The sequence below is a fragment of the Vulpes lagopus genome, chromosome 10, assembly GCF_018345385.1.
Source record: "Vulpes lagopus strain Blue_001 chromosome 10, ASM1834538v1, whole genome shotgun sequence".
Classification (NCBI taxonomy): Eukaryota; Metazoa; Chordata; class Mammalia; order Carnivora; family Canidae; genus Vulpes; species Vulpes lagopus.
In genome coordinates this window covers 51,879,469-51,903,283 of record NC_054833.1, presented here as the reverse complement: position 1 = coordinate 51,903,283, position 23,815 = coordinate 51,879,469, and the positions used below count along the sequence as shown (strand labels likewise).

General features: G+C 34.9%; 1 protein-coding gene across 1 annotated transcript in view; it reads right to left on the bottom strand.

Moving 5' to 3' along the window:
* The window catches only part of GUCY1A2 (guanylate cyclase 1 soluble subunit alpha 2), a 330,262-nt gene that overhangs the window by 32,500 nt on the left and 273,947 nt on the right, over window positions 1–23,815 (bottom strand). The window contains exon 7 of the mRNA XM_041770456.1: window positions 13,864–14,018. Coding sequence (XP_041626390.1) covers window positions 13,864–14,018 — 155 coding nt within the window. The remainder of the gene's footprint in view (window positions 1–13,863; window positions 14,019–23,815) is intronic.

Genomic DNA, 23,815 nt, shown 5'->3' with positions numbered 1-23,815 from the left:
AAACAAGAATGTCCACTCTTGGCATTTTTATTCAATGTAAAGTCCTAATGATACAGTCAAATGACAAAGAAATAAAAGTCATCCAGATTGGTAAGAAAGAAGTAAAACTTTCAGTACTTCAGATGACACAATATATAAAACCCTAAAGATGTCACCAAACCTATTAGAACAGTTAAATGAATTCAAAATGTGGCAAGATACAAAATTAACAGAGAAATTAGGTGCATTTCTGTACACTAATAACAAAGTATCAGAAAGAGAAATTAAGCAAACAATTCCATTTGCATTTGCAATAAAAAAAGAATCAAATACCTGGGATGAAACTGAACCAAGGAGGTGAAAGACCTATATTCTGAAAACTACAAAACACTGATGAAAGAAATTCAAGACAACACACAAAAAGAAATGGAAAGATACACCACGTTCATGAAATAGAGGAATATTATTAAAATATCCATACTACCCAAAGCAATCTGAAGATTTAATGCAATCCCTATGAAAATACCATAGCATTTATTACAGAACCACAACAGATTATCCTAAAATTTATATGGAACTACAAATAATCTTGAAAAAGAACAAAACTGAAGGTAACACACTCATAGATTTAAAGATATACTACAAAGCTATAGTAATCAAAATAGCATAGATTAATAATAGAACAGGATACAGACTCTAGATATACACCCATATTCACATGGTTATTTGATCTATGACAAAGAAGGCATGTATATACAATGGAGGAAAGACAGTTTCTTCAATAAATACCAGTGGGAAAGCTGGACCACTTTCTTACTTCATACACAAAAACTTACAATTCACTGAAGATCTAAATGTGGGACCCAAATCCATAAAACTTTTAGAAGAAATTCAGGTGGTAATCTCTTTGACATCAACTTTATCATCATTTTTCTACATAGGTTTTCTCAAGCAAAAAAAACAAAATTAAAAAAATGAAGTGGCAGGACTACATAAAAATAACCTTTTGCACAGTAAAAAAGGCAACCTACTTGATGGGAGAAGGGATTCACAAATTATTTACCTGATAAAGGGTTAATAACCAAAATAAAGAACTTACACAAGTCAAAATCAAGCAAACAAAGATCTGATTTTAAAAAGTGGGCAGAGGACATGACTGGATATTTTTCCAAAGAATACATACAGATGCCGACAGACACTTGAGAAGATGCTCAACATCACGAATCATCTGGCAAATGTAAATCAAAACCACAGTGAAATATTACCTTATACCCATAAGAATGGCTTGTATTAAAAAGACAAAAAATAAGTGTTGGTAAAGATGTGGAGAAAATAAGAACCTAATGCACTATTGGTGGAAATGTAAAATGGTGTAGACACTATAGTAGACAGTATTGAGATTCCTCAAAAAATTAAAATTAGAAATATCAAATGATTCAGTAGTTTCACTACTAGGTGTTTACCCAAAGAAGATGAAAACTTTAATTCCAAAAGATATATGCACCCCATGTTTACTGCAGCAATGTAAATGTCCATTAATAGATGACTGATTAAAGAGGATGTTGTATATATCCAACTGAATATGATTCAGCCACAAGAAATAATAAGATCTTGACCCTTGTAAAAACATGGATAGACTTAGAGTGTATTATGGTAAGGGAAATAAAACAAAGACAAGTGCTATATGATTTCACTTATATGTGGAATGTATGAAATAAAATAAGCAAATGGAAAAATAGAAATGGGCCTATAAATATAAAGAACAAACTGGTAGTTGCCAGAGGGTAAGGTAGGGAGGAAATGGGTGAAGGAAAGTGGTAGATACAGGCAACCAGTTTTGGAATAAGTTACAGGGATGAAAAGTATAGCACAGACAATACTGTCAGTAGTATTTTAATAGTGTTGTATGGTCATAGATGGCAGCTACACTTGTGGTAAGTGTAACATAGACTTGTTGAGTCACTATGTTTTACACCTGAAATTAACATAGCATTGTGTGTCAACTACAATAAGAAAAACAATGGGATGAAGCAATTAAATGAATTTTGACTATGTTCAAAGTATTAGGTAATTTATCAACAACATATTTAATCTGAACAATAATTATTAAAAACAGGTACTAATCTTAAAGGAAAAAACTGGGGCCAAAGAAATTTAGGCACTAAATTTCACACAGATATCAAGCTTTAGAGCCTGGATTCCAACCTCAGCACTCTGATCATGGAAATTGTGCCCTCAAATCATTACCTTATCCTATCCATTGCAGATCCCCTAATATGATGAGCTCTACATATAGCAGTAGTTAGACGGTGACTTGGTTTTAACAGAAAGGGACTTTCACAGTGAATGAAAAATAGGTATTTTGAAAAGTCTAGAAGCAGATCAACCATAAAATGAGAAAAGCAAAAATGTTTGAAGGTTAAGGAAAATTTCCTATCACAGTAATTAAAGAGTCTTTGCACATTTTTATTTTGCAATTAGCAAGCAAATTAATTTTGCTCAGGCAAATCATTTGATAATTCATGCCATTTCAAAATTTGCTAAACTATCCTTAATATAATCAATTATTTTAGTTTCATAGATCAGTAACATAATGATAAGAGACAAGTGTTTATTATGTGTGCACTATTTAAAAACTGGGATGAGTGAGAATAAAGATGGGTGGGTATAAACTTCACATTTATTGGAGAAAAAGGGGGAAAACATCAAACATGGAAAACTAAAAACTAACTGTTTCTTTTTTTCCCAGAAATAAAACAAGTAATAAACTGCTCTAGGTGTAAAAGGAATGGTCCTTGGCCATCACTGCATGCAACAAAGATGACTCGCACATGAAAAGTCTAAAAATGAAGACTATATAGAAGTTATGACTCTGATTTTTAAATTTTTAAATTTTATTCCTTATGTCCACAAAATTCTGAGAAAATACCCAATTATTCCAACTTTACAAAAGAAACTCAATTTACATGATATGAAATGAAAAGTGCCTTAGCTAATTACAAGCAAATGATTTCATAGAAACACACTTTGTAATAGTTAAAAATTAGGAAAAAACAAGTGTCAATCAACAGAGGAACAGACAAAGGAATATTAGGATATGGTATAGTCATACGATGGAGTATAATAATTAAAATGATGAGCTAGAGCCATATGTCTCATCATTGTGTTGATAAAAAACATACAAAGTTTTGTTTAAATAAAAACCAATGTTAGAGAAACTTTCATATAGTGAGATATCCCTTTTGCAAATGAAAATACATAAAATTCTATTGTACATGGATATTTTTAAGAAAGTTAATGCACAAAACAGTGAACTTTAAACACAACAAACTCATTTGGATGTTTGTCACAATTAATTCCAAAGGAAAGGTTGTATTTCATTAAGCTATAGCTGAAGCAAATATAATAATGTATTAAATCAGTGGTGAGATCATAGGTATTGCTCCTTTTAATTTTTAGCGCTTCAAAATATTTATAAAATTTCATTGACTTAAAAAATACTATTTCAGGCAAAATGTATATGGAATAAAAAATTCAGAAAATTATTTCAGTTTATCATAATATGCAAATAATCCATTCAATGTTTATGATAATCATATAGTCTTAGTAAAAATAAAATGAATATAAATGTCTCTGAAGATTTCAAGATAAAAGACAATACTGGACATTCTACAGGATTTAATTCAGGAAGGAAAAGTGGGAATTTCAAGCTTTCATGAGCTAAACTTTCAGTTTTATTTCTCAAGTTGCCATTTTCTCTAAAAAAGTGCAAATTGCCTCCTTATAGAGAATGTCCCTGAGAATTCAATCCTGGTTAACTCTCAACATCCTTGGAAAGGGGAAGTACATTCTACAAATGTGGGTCACTAATCACCTTGTGCAGTATGAAACACAACAATTACACATGACTGAACTGTGCAGATTAGCATAGAATAAACCAACACAAGGTACTTAGTCACACTGAGATCATTGCCAGGTCCAATGTGCATTGTTTGTAATGGTATCTCTGATTTAAATGGATGTCAAAGGTCACTGAGTCCAAATGCTTTCTGAAGCATGGGAAGACAAGTAGAAATAGCAAAAGGAGATTGCAGTATCATCAAGTTGTGCCCCCATCAGTCAAATGGGGATAAGATTATCTGCTCTCAATCAATGGAGTGTTACCCTTCTGTACCCCCTAATCTGTTCTCCTTTCTACAACCTTGGAGATTTTTAAACCACAAATCTGATCAAGTCACTCCTCTGCTTAAGTATCTCTTCTTAATTCTTAGTGTTAGTCTGAAATCTGTCAACATGACCTACCAGCCTCATTTAAGCCCAATGTTGGAGCTCCTGTTGCTCCAACATTCTAATTGTGGTTACTTCACCTCAGCACTATTCTATTGTAATTAATTTTCTCAGATACATTTATCATCTAGTCTCTGATCTCATACCTGAGGGCAGAGATCCTATTTATGCTACATCCTATTTACGAATATAATTGTAGCATTGGTACCTATCATACCGCTTGGAATATAGGAGGTTCCCACAAGTGTTTGCTGAAAGAAGGGAAGGAGGGGGGAACACAGGGTAATAGGAAGAAAAGGATTTTGTGTAAAATACAGTAAACGTAAAAATATTTTTATAAAACATTAGTAAGAATGACATGGTTTGGGCCAATCAGAAAAAATATATTTTATAATCTATGCATATGGCAGCTCGATGTGTCTGCCTGTGGCTCTATTTGATTTTTTGTGGGTGGGAGAGGGGACAGACAGTAACACAACAAAATGTCTTGGTGCCTACAGTGGTTGAAATGATTCAGGCCTAAAGATCCTCCTTACCGAGGATCATCATAAACTCAGTATGAAAAAGATTATGAAAGAGGCAGGATGCAAGTACACAGGTCCTGTGTGGCTTGTAGGGGTTCCTTTATTGTTCACATGTAAACAAAGCCATCTACAGCTATCATGTCTCAGCTAAGAGCACAAACTTCTCAAATACTTAATCCATTTTTTACATATCATTTTTAAAAATAGAAACATTTTAACATGAAAACTGTCAGATCATCTGTATGCCCAGAATTGTGTTAGAAAAAGTGGAATAAGTTTAAAAGAGGCAAAACCCTTATATAAATACCCTTTAAATGACAGGTAGTTCTTAAGCAACTTTCTCTTGAATTTATATTTGAAATTGCAGTTCCTTTCTCATCACCTCAGAAATCTGGATATATTTTTCATCTAAAAGAGTAACTTTCTCCATAGATACATCAAAATTTTCAAAATATCACCATTTTGTTATCATAAACTTTCGTTATATATATACAATTTTTTAAAGATATAATTTCAAAAATCAAGGGAAACTCAGGGAAGATTGCAGAGCAGGAGGATCCTGAGCTCACCCTCACCCAAGACGCACTAAGATAATAGATATATCTGCAAAACTAACTCTGAAAAGGACCTAAGGACTGGCAGAGGAGACCTTGCACAATTAGTCCTTGAGAAGAGGCCACATTGAATAGGACAGGAGAGGTGGATTTGGGAACCAAACTCCCAGCAAGACTAATTGTAAGTGGAAGAGACATCAAAAGCATAGAAGGCAATAGGAAACTGATACCCTACCCTTAAAGAGCCAGCATAATAACTCTCCCTGAGAAACAACACAGAAGCAGCAGTTTGCAAAGAGCTTGGGGTACATGTAAAGGAGATTTATTTGCTCATCTCAGAATATGTTCTGGAGGGGCAGAGATCTTCAAGAGATTTCTCCAGGAAGGAAAGCATTGGTGGGCATCATTTTCCCCCTCCCCCAGCCTAGGTAGCTGGACACTTGCAGAAGCCAGCATTAACACTTTGTGGACACCATAATCCAACCCACTGACCTTAGCAGACATCTTCCCAAAGCAGCAGCTGCCCTGCCACACCCTGTAAACAGCTCCAGCATGGGCGAGAACCACTCCCAAATGACTTTGCACTGGGGAAGGGGCAAAATAACCCCACATCCCAGAGTGCCCTCAATTCCCGCATCCTGGCCTCTTGGCTGTATGCAGAGGCAGTAACCTCTGCCATTTAGGGTGCCAACAGCTGTGGCAAAGATACTAATTGTAGAGAGTACGACCACTGCCCCCCCCCCTCCCCACACACACACCGATGAGAACCTCTCAGATTTGTAAGGAGCAAGCCCTGCCCTTTGGTGATAACTACAGTTCTGGCAGAAAGCCTAATTGCAGACAGCCAGCTGGACTTCCAAACTTGCCCACTAATGAGCCCACAGCAACAATGGGGAAACTAAATATTGCTCAGTGCACCCACATGATGCAAAGCAGGTAATGGCAGCAGGTTGGGCTGGGCTGGAGGCAATCATGGCTCAGCCACAATGGAAAGGTACATGTGGTCCATAAAGGGAATACCCCTGAGCACCTAGCTTTGGTGACCAGGGGGCTATCACTATAGGACACCACATGACCTCTTCTACATAAGACTTTAAAGACCAGGAGACATAGCTGATTTCCCTAATACATAGAAACAAACACAGAGTCGGACAAAATGAGGAGACAAAGGAAAATGTCCCAAATGAAAGAACAAGACACAATCACTGTAAAATAACTAGATGAAATGGAGTTAAGCAATATGCCTAATAAGGAATTCAAAGCAAGGGTCATAAAGATATTCACTGGACTTGAGAAAAGAGTGGATGAAATAAGTGAGAATTTCAACAATGAGACAGAAAATAGAAAAAAACCTCTCAGAGTTAAGGAATTCAATTAATGAAATAAAAAATACACTACCTAGAATTAATAGCAAATGAGAGGATGAAGGAGAATGGATCAGCAATCTGGAAAACAGGGTAATGGAAAGCAACCAAGTTGAACAGCAAATAGGAAAAAAAAGTAATAAATGAGAAAAGGTTAAAGGAGCTAAGCAACATCATCAAGCATAATAACATGTGGATCACAGTAGGAGAAGAGATAAAGAAGGGAAAAGAAAACTTATTAGAAGAGGTAATAGTTGAAAACTTCCTAAATCTGGGGAAGGAAACAGACATCCAGGCCCAGGAAACACAGAGAGCCCCTGACAAGATAAACTTAGTAGGTCTACACCATGACAAATAGTGATTAAAATAGCAAAAAGCAATGATAAAGATTCTTACAGCTGCAATACAAAAACAAACAAACAAAAAACAATACAAGGGAAACACCATAAGACTCTTAGCTGATTTTTCAGCAGAAACTTTGTAGGCCAAAAGAAAGTAGCATGATATATTCAAAGTGCCACACCAAAACCACACCAAATGTACTCTATCCAGCAAGACTATCATCTAGAACAGAAGGAGAGATAAAGAATTTCCCAAACAAAAGTTAAAGGAATTCATCACCACAAACCAGCCTTATACAAAATGTTAAAGAGAATTCTCTAAGTATAAAGGAAAGGCCATAACTGAAAGAAAATTATGAAAGGAAAAAATTTCACAAGTAAATTTTACTTGTGAAAATTAGATCAGTCACTTATAAAGTCAGTATTGAGGTTAAAATACAAAATTGTTAAAATCAATTATATCTACAAAAATTAGTCAAAGAATACACAAAATAAAAAGTTATAAAATATGACATTATAAAACACAGAAGAGGAATAAAAATTTAGTGCTTAGAATGTGTTTTAACTTAAGCAACTATCAACTTAATATAGACTGCTATACACATAAGATGTTACATATGAACGCATGGTAACTACAAATCAAAAACCTATAATATATATACAAAAAAATAGAAAGCCAAGCATAACACTATCAAAGCCATCAAATCACAAGGAAAAGAGCAAGAGAAGAAGAAAGAAACATAGAAGAACTACAAAAACAACCAAAAAACAATGAACAAGTATATATGTATCTATCAATTATTATTTTAAATGTAAATGGTCTAAATGTTCCAATGAAAACACACTAGATGACTGAATAAATAAGAAAAATCAAGACCCATATGTATGCTGCCCACAAGTCTCACTTCACACTTAAAAATACATGTAGACTAAAAGTGAGGTGCTAGAAAAACATATGCCATGCAATGAAAGTGCACAAAGGGCCAGAGTAGCAATTCTTATATCAGGCAAAATAAACTTCAAAACAAAGACTGTAGCAAGAAATGATGAAGGCCATTACATAACAATAAAGGGAATAATCCATCAAGAGGACATATCAATTATAAATATCTATGTATACAACAAAGGAACACCAAAATACATAAAGCAAATATTAACAGACAGAAATAAAAATCGACAATAAACAATAATATTAGAGGCCTTAACACCCCATTTACATCAATGGATAGATCATCCAGATAGAAAGTCAATAAAGAATGAGCAGCTTTGAAATACACGTTAGACCACATGAACCTGACATACATACAGAACATTCCAACACAACACAGCAGAAAACAAATTCTTTTTTAAGCACACACGGAAAACTCTCTAGGACAGATTATATGATAGTCCACAAAATAAGCTTCAGTAAATTTAAGAAGATTGAGATCCTATCAAGATTGTTTTCCAACCAGAACTGTATGATACTAGAAGTCAATTATAAGAAAAATCTGAAACACACACACACACACACCAAACAAACAAGCAGAGGCTAAACAACATGCCACTCAATAATCAGTAGGTCAACCAAGAAATCAAAGAAGAAATCAATAAATACATGGGGACAAAGGAAAATGAAAACACAACAGTCCAAAATCATGGGGATGCAACAAAGAAGTAATAGGGAATTTTATAGCAATATAGGCCTACCTCAAGAAACAAGAGAATTCTCAAATAAACTAACTTTATACTTTAGGAGCTAGGAAGAAAAAAAAAGAACAAATAAACCCAAGGTTAGTAGAAGGAAAGAAATAGATATTTGTGCATAAATGAACAAAATAGAGACTAAAAGAACAATGGAAAAGATCAATGAAACCCAGAGTTGGTTTTCTAAAAACATAAACAAAATTGATAAGAATTTTAGCCAGATTTATCAAGGAGAAAAAGAAAGAAGATTCAAATAAAATCAGAAATGAAGGAGAAGAAATAGCAACTGACACTACAGAAACTCAAAGGATTATAAGAACATATTATGAAAAATTATATGCTAAGATACTGAATGACTTAGTCAAATGGATAAATTTCAGAAACATTCAATCTTCCAAAACTGAATCAAGAAGAAATAGAGGATCTGAACTAGAGCAACTACTAGTAAAGAAACTGAATCAATAATCAACAAACTCCCAACAAACAAAAGTTCAGGACCACATGGCTTCACAGGTAAATTCTACAAACATTTAAAGAAGAGTTAATACCTACTTTTCTCAAACTTTCCCAATAAATAAAAGAGGAAAGAAAAGTTCCTAACTTATTTTACAAGGTCAGCATTACTGTGATACCAAAACCAGACCAAAGACATCACAAAATATAGGTGGGGGGCACTTAGATGGTTCAGTTAGTTAAGTGTCTGACTCGGTTTTGGCTCAGATCATGATCTCAGGGTCCTGATATCAAGCCCCACATCAGGCTCCTCACTCAGCAGAGTCTACTTGTTCCACTCCCTCTGCTCCTTCCCCTGACTCAATAAATAAATAAAATCTTAAAAAAATATAAAACAAACAACTAACTATAGACCAATATGTTTGATGAATGTAGATGCAAAAATACTCAAAAGATTAGCACAACTAAATCAACAATATATTAAAAAACATTATTCACCATGATCATGTGGAATTTATTCCAGGGATGTAAGGGTGGTTCAATATGTGCAAGTCAATCAATATGATATTTAACATTAACATGAGAAAGAATAAAAACCATAAGATCATCTTCATCTTCAGATGAAGAGATGCAGTTATAACATTTGATATTTTCAACATCCTTTCATGATAAAAACTCTCAACAAAGTGGGTTTAGTGGGAACACATCTCAACATAATTAAAGGCCATGTATGACAATCATCATACTCAATATTGAAAAACTGAGAGCCTTCCCACTAAGAACAGGAACAAAACAAGGATTCCATTCTTGCCACTTTTATTCAAGGTAGTACTGGAAGTCTCAGTCATAGTAATCAGACAAGAAAAAGAAATGAAAGACATCTAAATTGCTAATGAAGAAGTGAAGCTGTCACTCTTTGTAGATGCCATGTTATTATATGCAGAAAACCCTAAAGACACCACCAAAAAACTATTAGAAATGATAGATGAATTCAAAGTTGCAAGATGCAAAATCCATATAAAGTATGTGTCACATCTAATTTCCTGAATTAAGGAAATCAATTTACAGTTGCACCAAAGGATAAAATACCTAGGAATGAATAAATAAATAAATACTTCTTTTTTTTACACAGACAGGTAGAGACATAGGCAGAAGGATAAGCAGGCTCCCTGTGGGGAGGCCAGTGTGGGACTCGATCCCAAGACCCTGAAATCATGACTTAAGCCAAAGGCAGATGCTCAACCACTGAGCCACCCAGGTTCCCCCCTAGGAATAAATTTAATCATAGATGTGACTATATCTATGTCACATCCATGTCTAGATGATCAAAACTATAAAACATTATTGAAAGAAATTGAAGATGAAACAACAAATGTAAAAGTATAGCATGCTCATGGATTTAAAGAATTCATATTGTTAAAATGTCCATATTACCTAAAACAATATATAGATTCAATGCAATCTCTTTCAAAATACCCAAGCATTTTTTATAGAACTAGAACAAATAAAATTTGTGAAGAACCAGAAAAGGCCTTGAATAACCAAACCAACCTTGAGAAAGAAGAATAAGTTGGAGGTCTCACAATCTCAGATTTCAAGATACACTTATAAACCTATAGTAATCAAAACACCAAACTGGCACCAAAAAGGACACACAGATCAATGGAACAGGATTAGAGAATCCAGAAATAAACCTACACATATATGGCTGATTAATCAGTGACAGAGGAGGCAAGAATATACAATGAGGGAAAGACAATTTTCAAAAAATGTTTTTGAGGAAACTAGGCAGCTGCACGCAAAGGAATGAAACTGAACCACTTTCTTACACCATACACAAAAATAATCTCAAAATGGCTTAAAAGCCTAAATGAGAGATCTGAAAACAAAACTTCTAAAAGGAAACATAGGCAGTAATCTCTTGGACATTTTTCTGATATGTCTCCTGAGGCAAGGGAAACAAAAGCAGAAATAAACTTGGGACTACACCAAAATTAAAAGTTTTGGGATGCCTTGGTGGCTCAGTGGTTGAGCATCTGCCTTTGGCTTAGGTCATGATCCTGGGGTTGTGGGATGGAGTCCTGCATTGGGCTCCCCTTGAGGAGCCTGGTTCTCCCTCTGCCTATGTCTCTGCCTCTCTCTCTATGTCTCTCATGAATAAATAAATAAAATCTTTAAAACAAACAAAAAAAGAACAAAATTAAAAGCTTTTTCACAGCAAAGGAAATTATTAGCAAAAGAAAATCTCACTGGCAACCCACTGATGAGAGAAGATATTTGCAAATGATCTAATAAAGGGTTAATATTCAAAATATATAAAGAAGTTATACAACTCAACATAAAAAAAATCTGATTAAAAAATGGGCAGAGGACCTGAATAGACATTTTTCCAAACAGACATAAAGCTGGGAAACAGACATGGAAATATGCTCAATATCACTAATCATCAAGCAAATGCCAAAGAAACAAACAAAGCCCCCCCCCCAAAACAAAACACAAAATCCAAACATGATGAGACATCACCTCACACTAGTCAGGATGGCTAGTATTAAAAGGATGAGAAATAATAAGGATGGCGAGGATGTGGAGAAACAGGAACCCTTGTCACTGTTGGCAGGAATGTAAACTGATACAGCCACTGTGAAAGACAGCATGGAATTTCCTCAAAATATTAAAAACAGAAATACCATATGACCCTGTAATTCTACTACTGGGTGTTGACCCAAGGAAAAAGGAAAGACTAATTCAAAAAGATATATGCACCCCTATGTTTATGGAAGCATTATTTGCAATTGCCAAGATATGGAAGCAACCTAAGTGTCTGTCAATAGACTAAATGGATAAATGTGCAGGATGTGTGTGTGTGTGTGTGTGTGTGTGTATGCATGTGCAATGGAATATTATTCAGCCATAGAAAATAATGTGCTCTTGCCATTTGTGACATTAATTGACCTAAATATAGAGGCTGCTTTTAGGTAAACAGGCTTGAGAAATGGAATGGAACAGAAAGGACCATAGTGACCACTGGCTGACTACACACAGGCCCATCAGGCAGTCTACCTCAAAACATCCATAGGCCCTAGCTGACTAATAGGCTACTTAAAACCAGGCACAGTTACCAAAAAAGAGAGAGAATTACATATGCTACCATACCTCCTTACCTTCCCTCTTTAAAAGTGGCCCCCACCCACTGCTTCCTAGTAGACAACCTCCCCTCTGCTGTCCTGCCCACCACTCCCTTGCAGTGTATTCAATAAATTTCTACTTCCTTTGTTCTGCCTCGGGTGAATTCTTTCACCTCCCTTGCTACTGGCTTCCAGCCAATCATCGCCCTATTTAGAAGCCCCCATCTGATTGAGAGACACTCCCGTTGCGCACCACACTACAGTATTTGTCAGTAAATGAAATAAGTCAGAGAACAACAAATACCATAGGATTTCATTTATATGTGGAATCTAAAAACCAAAACAAATAAGAAAAGAGACCAAAACAAACAAACAAACAAACAAACAAACAAACCCTTGATGCTTAAGTACACAGACCAAACTGGTGGTTGCCATCAGGGGTGTGGGTTGGAGGATTGGTAAAGTAGATAAAGAGGATAAAGTAGTACAGAATTCCAATATAAAATAAATAAGTCACAGAGATGAAAAAATACAACAGGGAATGTAGCCAAAAATATAAAAACATTTTATGGTGACTTAAATTAACTATACTTATTATGTGAATACTGAGTAATGTAGTAATGTATAGGATTGTCAGACTAATATGTCATACACTTGAAATTAATATAAGATTGTATGCTTTACTTCAATAAAAAATTAATAATAAAAGAAAAATATCAATGGTCACTATTTCCAGTCTACAGTCTTACAATATGATTTCTTAGTTATCCAAATCATGGCGCCAATTAGCTTGCACACCAATGCACAGCACAAAACTGAAGTCTAATATATAGGAGATAGTCATACTGTTTTCTTATTCTAGAGAAGTCTACCTACCAATGCATTTATTCATTAATTCAACAAATATTATAGAGTGCTTATTATGTGTTAAGTATGTTCTACAAGTTTTGGGAATATAATGATAAGCTAAAGCAGGCATGGTCCCTCCCCCTAGGAAGTGTAGTAACTAGTGGGTGAGAGGACATCTACCAGGTACAAAATACAGATGTGTTCATCTGTCAGCTATATGTGTAGACTTGCCAATTTATCACCCGTAAGATAGACTTTGAAGTTTTACTCTGTACTTTAGAGAGTCATTATTTACCTTAGTTATTCCAAAGAATAAAAGCAGTCAAAATATCTTTTCTATCTCATTCTTTTGACTTTTATAAATATTGAAGAACATTTTGAAAATGTGCAGACTTTTTGTGTAAGGCAGATCTTCAACATTTGTTCTCCTGTATTTAAACAGGTGTATCTCAAAGGACAGCAACTATGGGAAATGACAAACCTATGTTTACCTCTCAGTCAAGTCAGGCTCTACATGTACTCTCTTGGGGTGCAAATAAACGTTTATGTCACAATTGCTATCTTTCAGACTGAGTGGATCTACTCCTATTACCTTAGAGAATGACAGGATCAAAAAAAAAATACAGTGTCTCACACATGACAGGACATTAGGTCAAGGCAAGGCCATAGACAGGAGGAAGAGGAAGCCAGAGAACACTTACTGGTAAGTGGTTGGGCTGACATTGATGCGCCGAGGGTGACTTCCTGATTCGAATTTGCTTGCCAGAGTGACATTATTTCCAAACAGGCAATATCGTGGCATTCTCACCCCAACAACTCCAGCGAGCACAGAACCCGAGTGAATGCCTATCCTCATCTAAAAAAGAAAGAAAAATGGAAGGGATATACTTATGCTTTCTTTTGGTATGCAATTATTTTAGTGAAAGGTAATTATGTAAGCTACTGAACTTGGATCTCCTCAAAGACAAGAACTGTGTCTTGGTCATTTTTGTGAGCCTGATATCTGGACCATTAAAGTGGCAATGAACATGAATACTGTGGAATAAACGAATAAATTAACTAAAAGGAAAAATTATGTTTAATTTGCTGAGCAAATCCCATTCTAGGTCAAACTGCTTTTCATTTGTACATAATATGTCCTAATACATAAAAATGTATTATTCTCCCTCTAGTTATTTTTACATACAGCCATATTATTCCCTTCATGGAATTAAGCACAATTATAAATTAAATACTTATATTTCTGTTTATTTTGTTTAAGTGTTGAATTGTCCTATGAGAGAAGGATCCATATCTATTTCCTTGCTGCTGAATATTCAGTACTTAGTACTGTACCTAGAGCAAAGCAGGCCATTCACAGTAAGTGATAAATGTTGATAAACTGTCAAAATTCTTCTTGAACATTATATTAAAATGGAGTTATAGAGAATTTAACCCTTGAGTCAGTCAAGAAGTGTTTATTGAAAATCCTAAAAAATAAATTAAGTTATGTATATTTTACACTCCATGAATCTGATAAATATTAGTCTGGCCCATACCTTGAAGCAATCCTCAATATGCAGTTGATATACACTTAAATGTGTTTATGGCAATGAAGTTGCTTCTACATGGTCTGCACCAAAATAACCGAAGCTAATGTTGACCAAGTAAGAAGTGATGTTCTAGGTGAATGTGGGAGAGAGGGAAGAGATCTGACCCCTAAATGCCTCCTACATAAGTGTCATCCCTTCACTACCACGTCTGCTTTTGACCTTGTAGTTGTAAAGACAAAAAGTCATTCTGTGACTAACCTTTGTCATAGGACTGGAGAGTTCAGTACTTATCAACTATTAATAAGACAGGCTGAAACCAAGGTGATCTAGCTGCAACTCTTAGTAACCTCTTCATGTACTTTTATAAAAATGATTCTAACATTTATTTGAAAATCCAACATGCTAGGGAAGAATCAAGGTACATTTGAAAAAAAGTATATTTTTCCTATTAGTATAAACATATCTAATAAGTGCACAGATATCATAATACTGTGTATAGACAGAGAGACTCACAGAAGAGATAGCACAGCAAGACTTCCATGCATACATAGGTGATTGATATATGATAGAGTTGGCACTTCTGATTAATGAGAAAAAGATGGCATTTCCATTAGTTGCTCTGGATCAACCATGTATTCATGTTGAAAAAAAAAATCCAAGTAGATTAAAGACCTTAATGTAGAAGGCACAACTTTACAGCTTTAAAAATAATTGGTTTTTTAAAAAAGATTTTATTTATTTATTCATGAGAGACACAGAGAAAGAGAGGGACAGAGATACAGGCAGAGGGAGAAGCAGGCTCCATGCAGGGAACCCAATGTAGGGGACTCGATCCTGGGACTCCAGGATCATGTCCTGGGCTGAAGGCAGGCACTAAACCTCTGAGCCACCTAGGGATCCCCGAAAACAATCATTTTAATTAGGATAAAGGCCAATGTGTAGTATCAGTAGTACTCTAAAATGCAGAAACCCTAAAAAGTATAATTTTATTAGTCTTTTAGTAACAGTCTCTAGGTGAGTGGTCCGGGTTGTCAGTAAAGGTCTGTTTGGCAGAGACCAGTTCCGTGTCATCATGTTCTTTCTCATGCCTTATCACCTATTATTTGTTGGGAAACCTGAAGCTGAATCAGGAGCACCCTTGTGTGCTAACTCATGATGGGGCAAGATACACCCTTCTCATCCAGGGGAAGGGTCATGACATTACCTTTTCAGGTGATCATCATTCCTTTGGGTAGATCCAGATTTACATCTGGTATCATTTTCCTTCTGTCTACAAGAGTTTCTTAAACATTTTCTGTACCGTAGGTCCACCAAAGATAAATTCTTTCAGCTTTAGTTGAAAAAGTTTTTATTTTGCCTTCCTCTCTGACCAGTATTTTCACTGGGTATAGAATTCTAGGTTGATCTTTTTTTGTTTTCTTTCCTTTCCATCCTTTAGTCCTATTGCTTCATTGTCTCCTCCTTTGCATTATTTCCTATGAGAACACTGCTGCCATGCTTATCTTAGTTCTTTCATGTGTAATAGATCTTTTTTCTTCTGGCTTCTTTAAGTTTTAATATTTTTGCTAGTTTTGCAAACTTTAGCTATGATTTATCTTGATGTTCTTTTCTTCATGTTTCTTATATTTGGGGTTTGTTTAGTATTTTGCATGATCAAATTTGGAAGAATTTCAGCTATTACTTCTTTGAATATTTTTTCTATCCACACTTCTTTCTCAGAGATTCCAAATATATGTATATCAGGATATTTGAAGTATTTCCATGATTGAACAATTTATTCATTTAAAATATTTTTTTGGGGGGAGGGGGGCAGCCTGGGTGTCTCAGCAGTTTAACGCTGCCTTTAGCCCAGTGTGTGATTCTGGAGTCCCGGGATTGAGTCTCACACCAGGCTCCCTGCATGGAGTCTGCTTCTCCCTCTGACTGTGTCTCTGTTCCCCCTCCCCCCCACCCCATGTCTCTCATGAATAAATAAATGAAACCTTTAAAATATATATTTGTTTTTTCTGTTTATTTTGGATAACTTCTATTGTAATGTCTTCAAATTCATTAATATCTTCTTTTCTAATATCTAATCATTTGTTAATGTCATCCAGTGTATGTTTCATCTCAGGCATTGTGAATTTCATCTCTAGAAGTTCAATTTACCAATTTTTTTTTTCAGATATCAAATTACCTTTTGACACATGGAATATAGTTAAAATAACTGTTTTAATACTCTTGTCTGCTAATTCTATACCCTATTAGTCTATTTCAGTTTTGATTGGTCTTTCTCATCATTATGGGTCATATTTTTCAGCTTTACAGCATGCTACTAATTTTTGGTTGCATGTTAGGTATCATAAATTTGACTTTGTTGATGCTGGATTTTTTTTATATTCTTTTTTTAAGATTTTATTTTATTTGAGAAAGAGAGCCTGAGTGGTAGGGAGGGATAGAGGGGGAAGGAGAAGCAGACTCCCCATGGAGCAGGGAGCCAGACATGGGCTCAATCCAGGACCCTGAGATCATGACCTAAGCCAAAGGATGAGTCACCGAGGTGCCCCTAATTTCTTTATATTCTTATAAATATTCTTGAGTTCTATCTACATATATAGTCAAGTTACTTGAAAATAATTTTTTTTTCAAGTCTTGCTTTTCAAGATTTTCTGGGCAAGTCCTGAGCAGTATTTCATGTAGGGCTAGTTATTCCCCACTACTGAGGCAAGAACACTCTTGAGTACTGTACTCAGTACCTATGATTTTATGAGGTTCTCCAGTCTTTCTGATGGGAACAGTTTTTTTTTGTTTTTGTTTTTGTTTTTGTTTTCCAGGTCCTGTGTGAGTGCCAGGAACTTTTTCCTCTAGTCCTTCCAGGTGTTTTTCCCTTTTGGGCTCAGGTAATCTTCTCACATATAGACAATAATCAGTGCTTTGCAAAACACATAGGAGGCCCCTTGCTAGATTTCTGGTGGTCTCTATGCAGCTTCCTCCTTGCTAGTACTCTGCCTGTGACCTCTTGCTTCTCTGATCTCCCCAGACTCTCACCTTCATCTCTTCCACTCCAGGAGTTTGTTGGATGCCTCTGGTTTGCTCCTCCTCACACCCTAGCCTGGGTGTTCCCAAAGCAATATACCAGGGAAATCATATGTTTCATCTTACTTGTTTCCTATCCCTCAGGAATCACTATTTTCTATTGCCTAGTGGCCAGTGTCATAAAAGCTGTTATACTGTATTTTTTTCTCCAGATTTTTAACGTTTAAGCTTGGAGCATAAATCTAGTCTCTGTTTTTCCATATTAAGTGGAAGCATAAATGAGATAATAGTTTTTTAAAGAAATCTAACTTTCTGAAAAATGTAGGCCTGTTTCTGATGAGTGATTGTCTATTTGGGTTTTAAAAAAAGTAAAAAAAAGTGACTAATAATAGTCCTTTTAATCAAGATAATTATAAACTACCTTTCTCTAAAATTATGAAAGCATTTTATAATATTATTATATTTCTTTAGGTTTCTTTTTGCTTTTATAAGGCCTATTTATATTAAATTCCTTGTGTAATGCAGGCTTGCCTGAAAAACACCCAGACCTCAGTTACTAAGATTGTCAGTTTGGGCCTATGATCACTGTACTGCTCCCTTTAAGCAGGCGGAAAAAGAAGTGAATATTACATCGATACATCTCACAGCCTCTTTATTCTGTGCTTTTTGTTTGAGAAAAAGACTCTACACTCCACACCAATTATATAGAAGGCTTATAGACTTCCACCACTGCCTCCTTTTCAAAAGGCCTCAGGGTTTTTAAAAACCAAATTATCAAAATGAGAATTATTATAAACTGAAAAATGCTCATGATTAAAACCCTGATATCCCTGATGGGGGGTGGATGGAGAAATGGTCATTTAAAAAAAAAAACATTATCTCTTAGATGGCCACTTAAAACATGCACAAAAATATCAACAATCACACAAAAAGCACAAATTTGTTGTCATTGTCTCTACTGTATAGTGAAATGAAACTAAGAGTATTATTTAATCTTGGAAGTAAGGAGATACCATGAGGAACTTACAAATCGAGTCATCAGACTATTTTCTTTGAATTTCTTTTGACAACTTATTAAGATTTCCCAAGAATTATTGCCTATATAAGGAAGTGAATGACTGCCTCACTCAGAATATATCAAGAACATCTAGCACTTAGACAGAATAGATACATTTAATTCTCAATGAGGAATTTAGATTCACTTTGGCAAGATTTAACATTATTTAATTAATTTAACCAATCAGTAACATTTGTATCCATCTGCCTAGTATGTCCTAACTAAAGAAGGCTGCTTCATAGTAAACTAGTGGTTGTTAACTAGGGATGTTTATGACCTTCAGTGAACACATGACAATGTCTTGAGACATTTTTTATCTTAATAACTGGGATGAAGAGCTGCTACTGGCACCTATTCAGTCAAGCTAGAGATGTCCAGGATAGCTTCCCCACAACAAAACGTTTTCTAGTCCAAAGTAGACTAGAAACCCTGCAGAGTCTGAGAAACCCTGCACTAAACGCACTTCTGGCAACCTATAGATATTTAGTAGACCAACATACACACAAAATAATCAATTCTTCAATCAGATCAAAGCTTTGATGCATAACAGTAGACTTTGCTTTTTAGAGAACATTTATAGAAAAAAAATAGATTCTGACCTAGGGATTTATAGAAAAACACAATAACTTTTGAATCCATCCTGAGGTTAGGATATTTGTTACCAGTCCCCTATACCTATATGAAATGTGTGAAATACTATAAAATTCTGGGAAACATCTAAGTCCTCAATTATCAAAAGACGCAGTTATTTTCATAATACTGTACTAATTATTCATTAGCTGAAGCACACAAACAACTGCATTTTTAGATAACATTTCTCCCACGACTCCTAAAAATAGAAGGCTTATACAGTTCAACCTCAGTTAGCCAAAAATCTCCCTGGTTTAGTCAAGAAGGAATCTTTGGGTTGAGAGGGCAGCACAAATTCATTAGTCCTGCTCATTTCACAAATAAACTCAAGTCCAGAGGAGCACAATGAAAAAGAGCAATTGTCCACAGTAAGCACTTACAAAAATCTCAGTTCCCTTCCCATACCTCATGGTACCCATTGCACAGCTATGGTGTCAAGGACAATGCTACAGACTCATGTGTAATTCATTAAATAGATTTAGCAATTCCCCAATGTCCAAATCAAACCGGAACCATGATTAACATGAGTAACGAGCTGACATAACAAGTTATTAAACAAATACCAGTTTGTGTTGAAGTAGTCCAAGCTGGGCAAGGCAGAATTTCTAAATTAAAATAGAAGGCGGAGGATCCCTGGGTGGCTCAGTGGTTTAGCGCCACCTTCAGCCCAGGGCCTGATCCTGGAGTCCCGGGATCGAGTCCCACGTCCAGCTCCCTGCATGGAGCCTGCTTCTCCCTCTGCCTGTGTCTCTGCCTCCCTCCCTCTCTCTCTCTCTCTCTCTCTCTGTCTCTCATGAATACATAAATAAAATCTTAAAAAAAAAATAGAAGGTCTACAAGCAGAAAAAAACAAGACAGATTTTTAGTAGAAAAAGCCAGTTAGCCATTTACTATTGTTTGCATTTAAGTATTATTCTTAGATTCATGAAGTTAAGATTTTAAGCTGTTAAAAACAGTTAATTAACTGTTTTAATAGGACACTAATATCATAATTCACATTATTAGGAAACAGGGAGGAAAAACAAGTACTTCATTCATCCTTCTACCAGTATTAACATGCACTCTAAGTTTTTTCATAAGATACTCCTTTCACCAATAAAATGAAATAATTGAAATCTATCTTCACATTTTTGTCTTGTTATTTTATTAATAGCCATTATCTCCTTGACAAAAAAAAAATCAATTAATGCTTTAAATTCTAATTTTAAGAGTTCAAGATTCTCAGGCAGAATATAATAAACTCATAATAACTTATATAGTTTTTCTTAAAATTTCTCCTTATTTCCCCCATGCGCAAGAAAACAGGGAGAAATAATCTCTGTAGATATGTGACATTTTTCTATCAGGGGACTGAGCCTCCAACTGATGGTGTCAAAATGTCACATTCTCAAGTAGCATGCTTGGACAAATAGTATTTTGGGCAAAATGTCTTACTGTGTTTACTTTAAATATTACAGAGGTATCATTTATAGATAAATTTCAATTTATAGAAAATATTTGACAAAAAATGGTTTTCATCATGGTATGGTAATATATAATTTCAGACACAAGAAATACAGTTACTTCTATAAGATAAAATGGTGAAATTTTAAATAACTGGTACTTCAGAGTTAGGGAAGAAAGTGAATTTGTGATCTTGTTTACATTTTTTGAATGAGGAAGGATAAGACTTTACAAAAAATTATTAGGAGGGCATGCCTGAAATCCTAAAACAGATACCCCTGAAAACGTTATCAGAGACTGCAGAGAAGAGACAGTAATATGGCTCAGCTTCACTGCCATCTTCTTACAGGGCACTGACCATTGTGTATGTGATTATTTAAATATGCTGGATCCCTAATAAAAGATATACATTTGACTGAACCTGTAGGAGTGTTAACATTAAGGTCCGTGTTGAATCTGAAAATTACCTTTGTGCAGAAAAAAAAAAATGCTCCAAGAATTGTTTTCCAAAGGGAGAAATTGATTTAAAGCAATTGACATACCTAAGCTAAATGTACATATATTTAGGAATAGCCAACATATAATTTAGCAGTTGAAAAACATACCATTTTGTGCCAGAAATAGGGAGAGTTGATATATCATCTAACACAGTGCTATCCTTTAAACACATAGAGAATTGTTCATTATAATAAAGATTAATAGAATTAAAAAATATTTTAAAAATTTAAGAAAGTGTTACTACTTTCTAACAGCATTTCATTTTCATTCTCATATCCAGAAAAGAATTTGAAACCTTTTTATTTTTATTTAAGATTTATTTATTTATTCATGGGAGACAGAGGCAGAGACACAGGCAGAGAGAGAAGCAGGCTCCCCGTGAGGAACCTGATACAGGACTCAATCCCAGGACCCGGGGATCATGACCTGAGCTGAATGAAGTCCAGACACTCAACCACTGAGCCACCCAGGTGCCCCTAGAAACCTTTTTCTTAGGAAACATCTAATCTTTGGCTATCTAACAAGGGAAGCTAAGGAAACACTTACCCTACTGATCATATCCATAACATTAATCAAATCATTGTACTACATCTTTACTGTTTAATTGCACAGTGAAATTTATTTCTAATATCATAAAAGTATTCCTTGTTAATGGATTCATTTTTAACCAACAAAGTCTGTTAATTGTTAAAACTTCAAAGCTCTTAGAAGCTTCTATTTTAAGACTACCACTTTAAAAATATTGCTACTAATTCTCTCTGTTAACTGATGAAAATCATCTTCTGTCAAAATGTAGATCTTAATAGATAATCTGGAGCAAATTTCTAGTCTAAAAGAAACTTTACAATATTGTGAATTCAAAAAAATGATTTAAAGAAAGCTTAAACATGTAGAAATGCGATAAAGGGATTTAGTAAAGAATTCTAATAGTAAGGAATATGTGTTTATCATTTTATAAATTAATCCATCTAAACTATAAAAATTTATATTTGTTTTTATGTATTTGTATTTTTAATATTTTTATCTATTTATTTATCTTATTCTCAAGACCAAGGACCCAAGTCGACCAATAGGATTACTTTGCTTTCAGAAAAAATATTCCAAAGGTTGAGCCCTTTTAATAATAACCTGGGAAAGGCACAATTTCAAATAGAAAATAACTCCTGTTTTTTCATCCCTCAAAGGAATGCGGGATGTTTAGGATGTTTGTCCTTCACCCACTCATTGCTTATCTTTCTTTCCCTTCATACCACTCTCTTCTAAAGATTATTATGTAGCAATTCAGTCCCAAACACCTGCTAGGCATTGTGGAAGACAAGAAGGACAGAATGACTTTATTCACTTCATGGAACCTGATATCTTACAAAGTTAAGGAAAGATAGAAATCTTATCTAAGAAAAAATACACGCATGGTCAACAAATATCACCTTCAAGATTTTAGATATTAAAATTACCATTTTGCAAAAACTAAAAATAAAATTTGCAAATATATGATTTTCCACTTAGATACTACTTAAAACAAAGTTCCTCTATGAGAACATGGCATATATTATGATGTCCATGTTTACCACTGATAAATAAATTTTTTCAGGGAAAATTTAGTTCATTTCATGGCTCAGAAGTTCTCTATCTCATAATGCACATGATGTGTATGTAAAAAAACTTTAATGAGTTTGATTAATAAACAGGAATAATTATCCTTTTTTGCAAGCCATACCTTTCCTGTCTACAAGAATTAATGACATAGGGCAGCCCGGGTGGTGGCTCAGTGGTTTAGCGCCGCCTTCAGCCCAGGGCCTGATCCTAGAGACCCAGAATCGAACCCCACATCAGGCTCCGTGCATGGAACCTGCTTCTCCCTCTGCCTGTGTCTCTGCCTCTCTCTCTCTCTCTCTCTCTCTCTCTCTCTCTGTCTCTTATGAATAAATAAATAAAGTCTTAAAAAAAAGAATTAATGACATAGACATGTTTACCCCCTCAGGTAAAAGTAAAGTAACAATTAAACTCCTGAGTTACAAGGTGTAACTCTTGGTACACATCAGAATCAACTGGGGAGCTTTAAAACTGCTACTTTGGTTCTCACTTTCACAGATTCGATTTAAGGAGTCTGGAATGAGATGTGGGCATTGAGACTTGCAGCTCTCTCTCGAGTTTCTAATGTGCATCCAAAGTTGAGAACCACAAGTGTAGAACATCATTTTAAATTTCACAGATACATTAACAAATTATCAATACTGCAGGAGCCAAGTTGTTGCAACAGCCTACTCTTTCCCAGCAAATGGTATTAGCCAGCGCTGTGAAAATATGTAATTACTGTCATATTCATACACATATACACAATACCTTTCAATTTTTAGAAGGAAACTCACTATTCCATCTTGCTTCCAGAAAACAACATTCCTGTGTATCGCTTGAAGACTTTTGAAAACAATAAAAAATATATGTTTAATTAAAACATTAGCAAACTGGGGGACACCT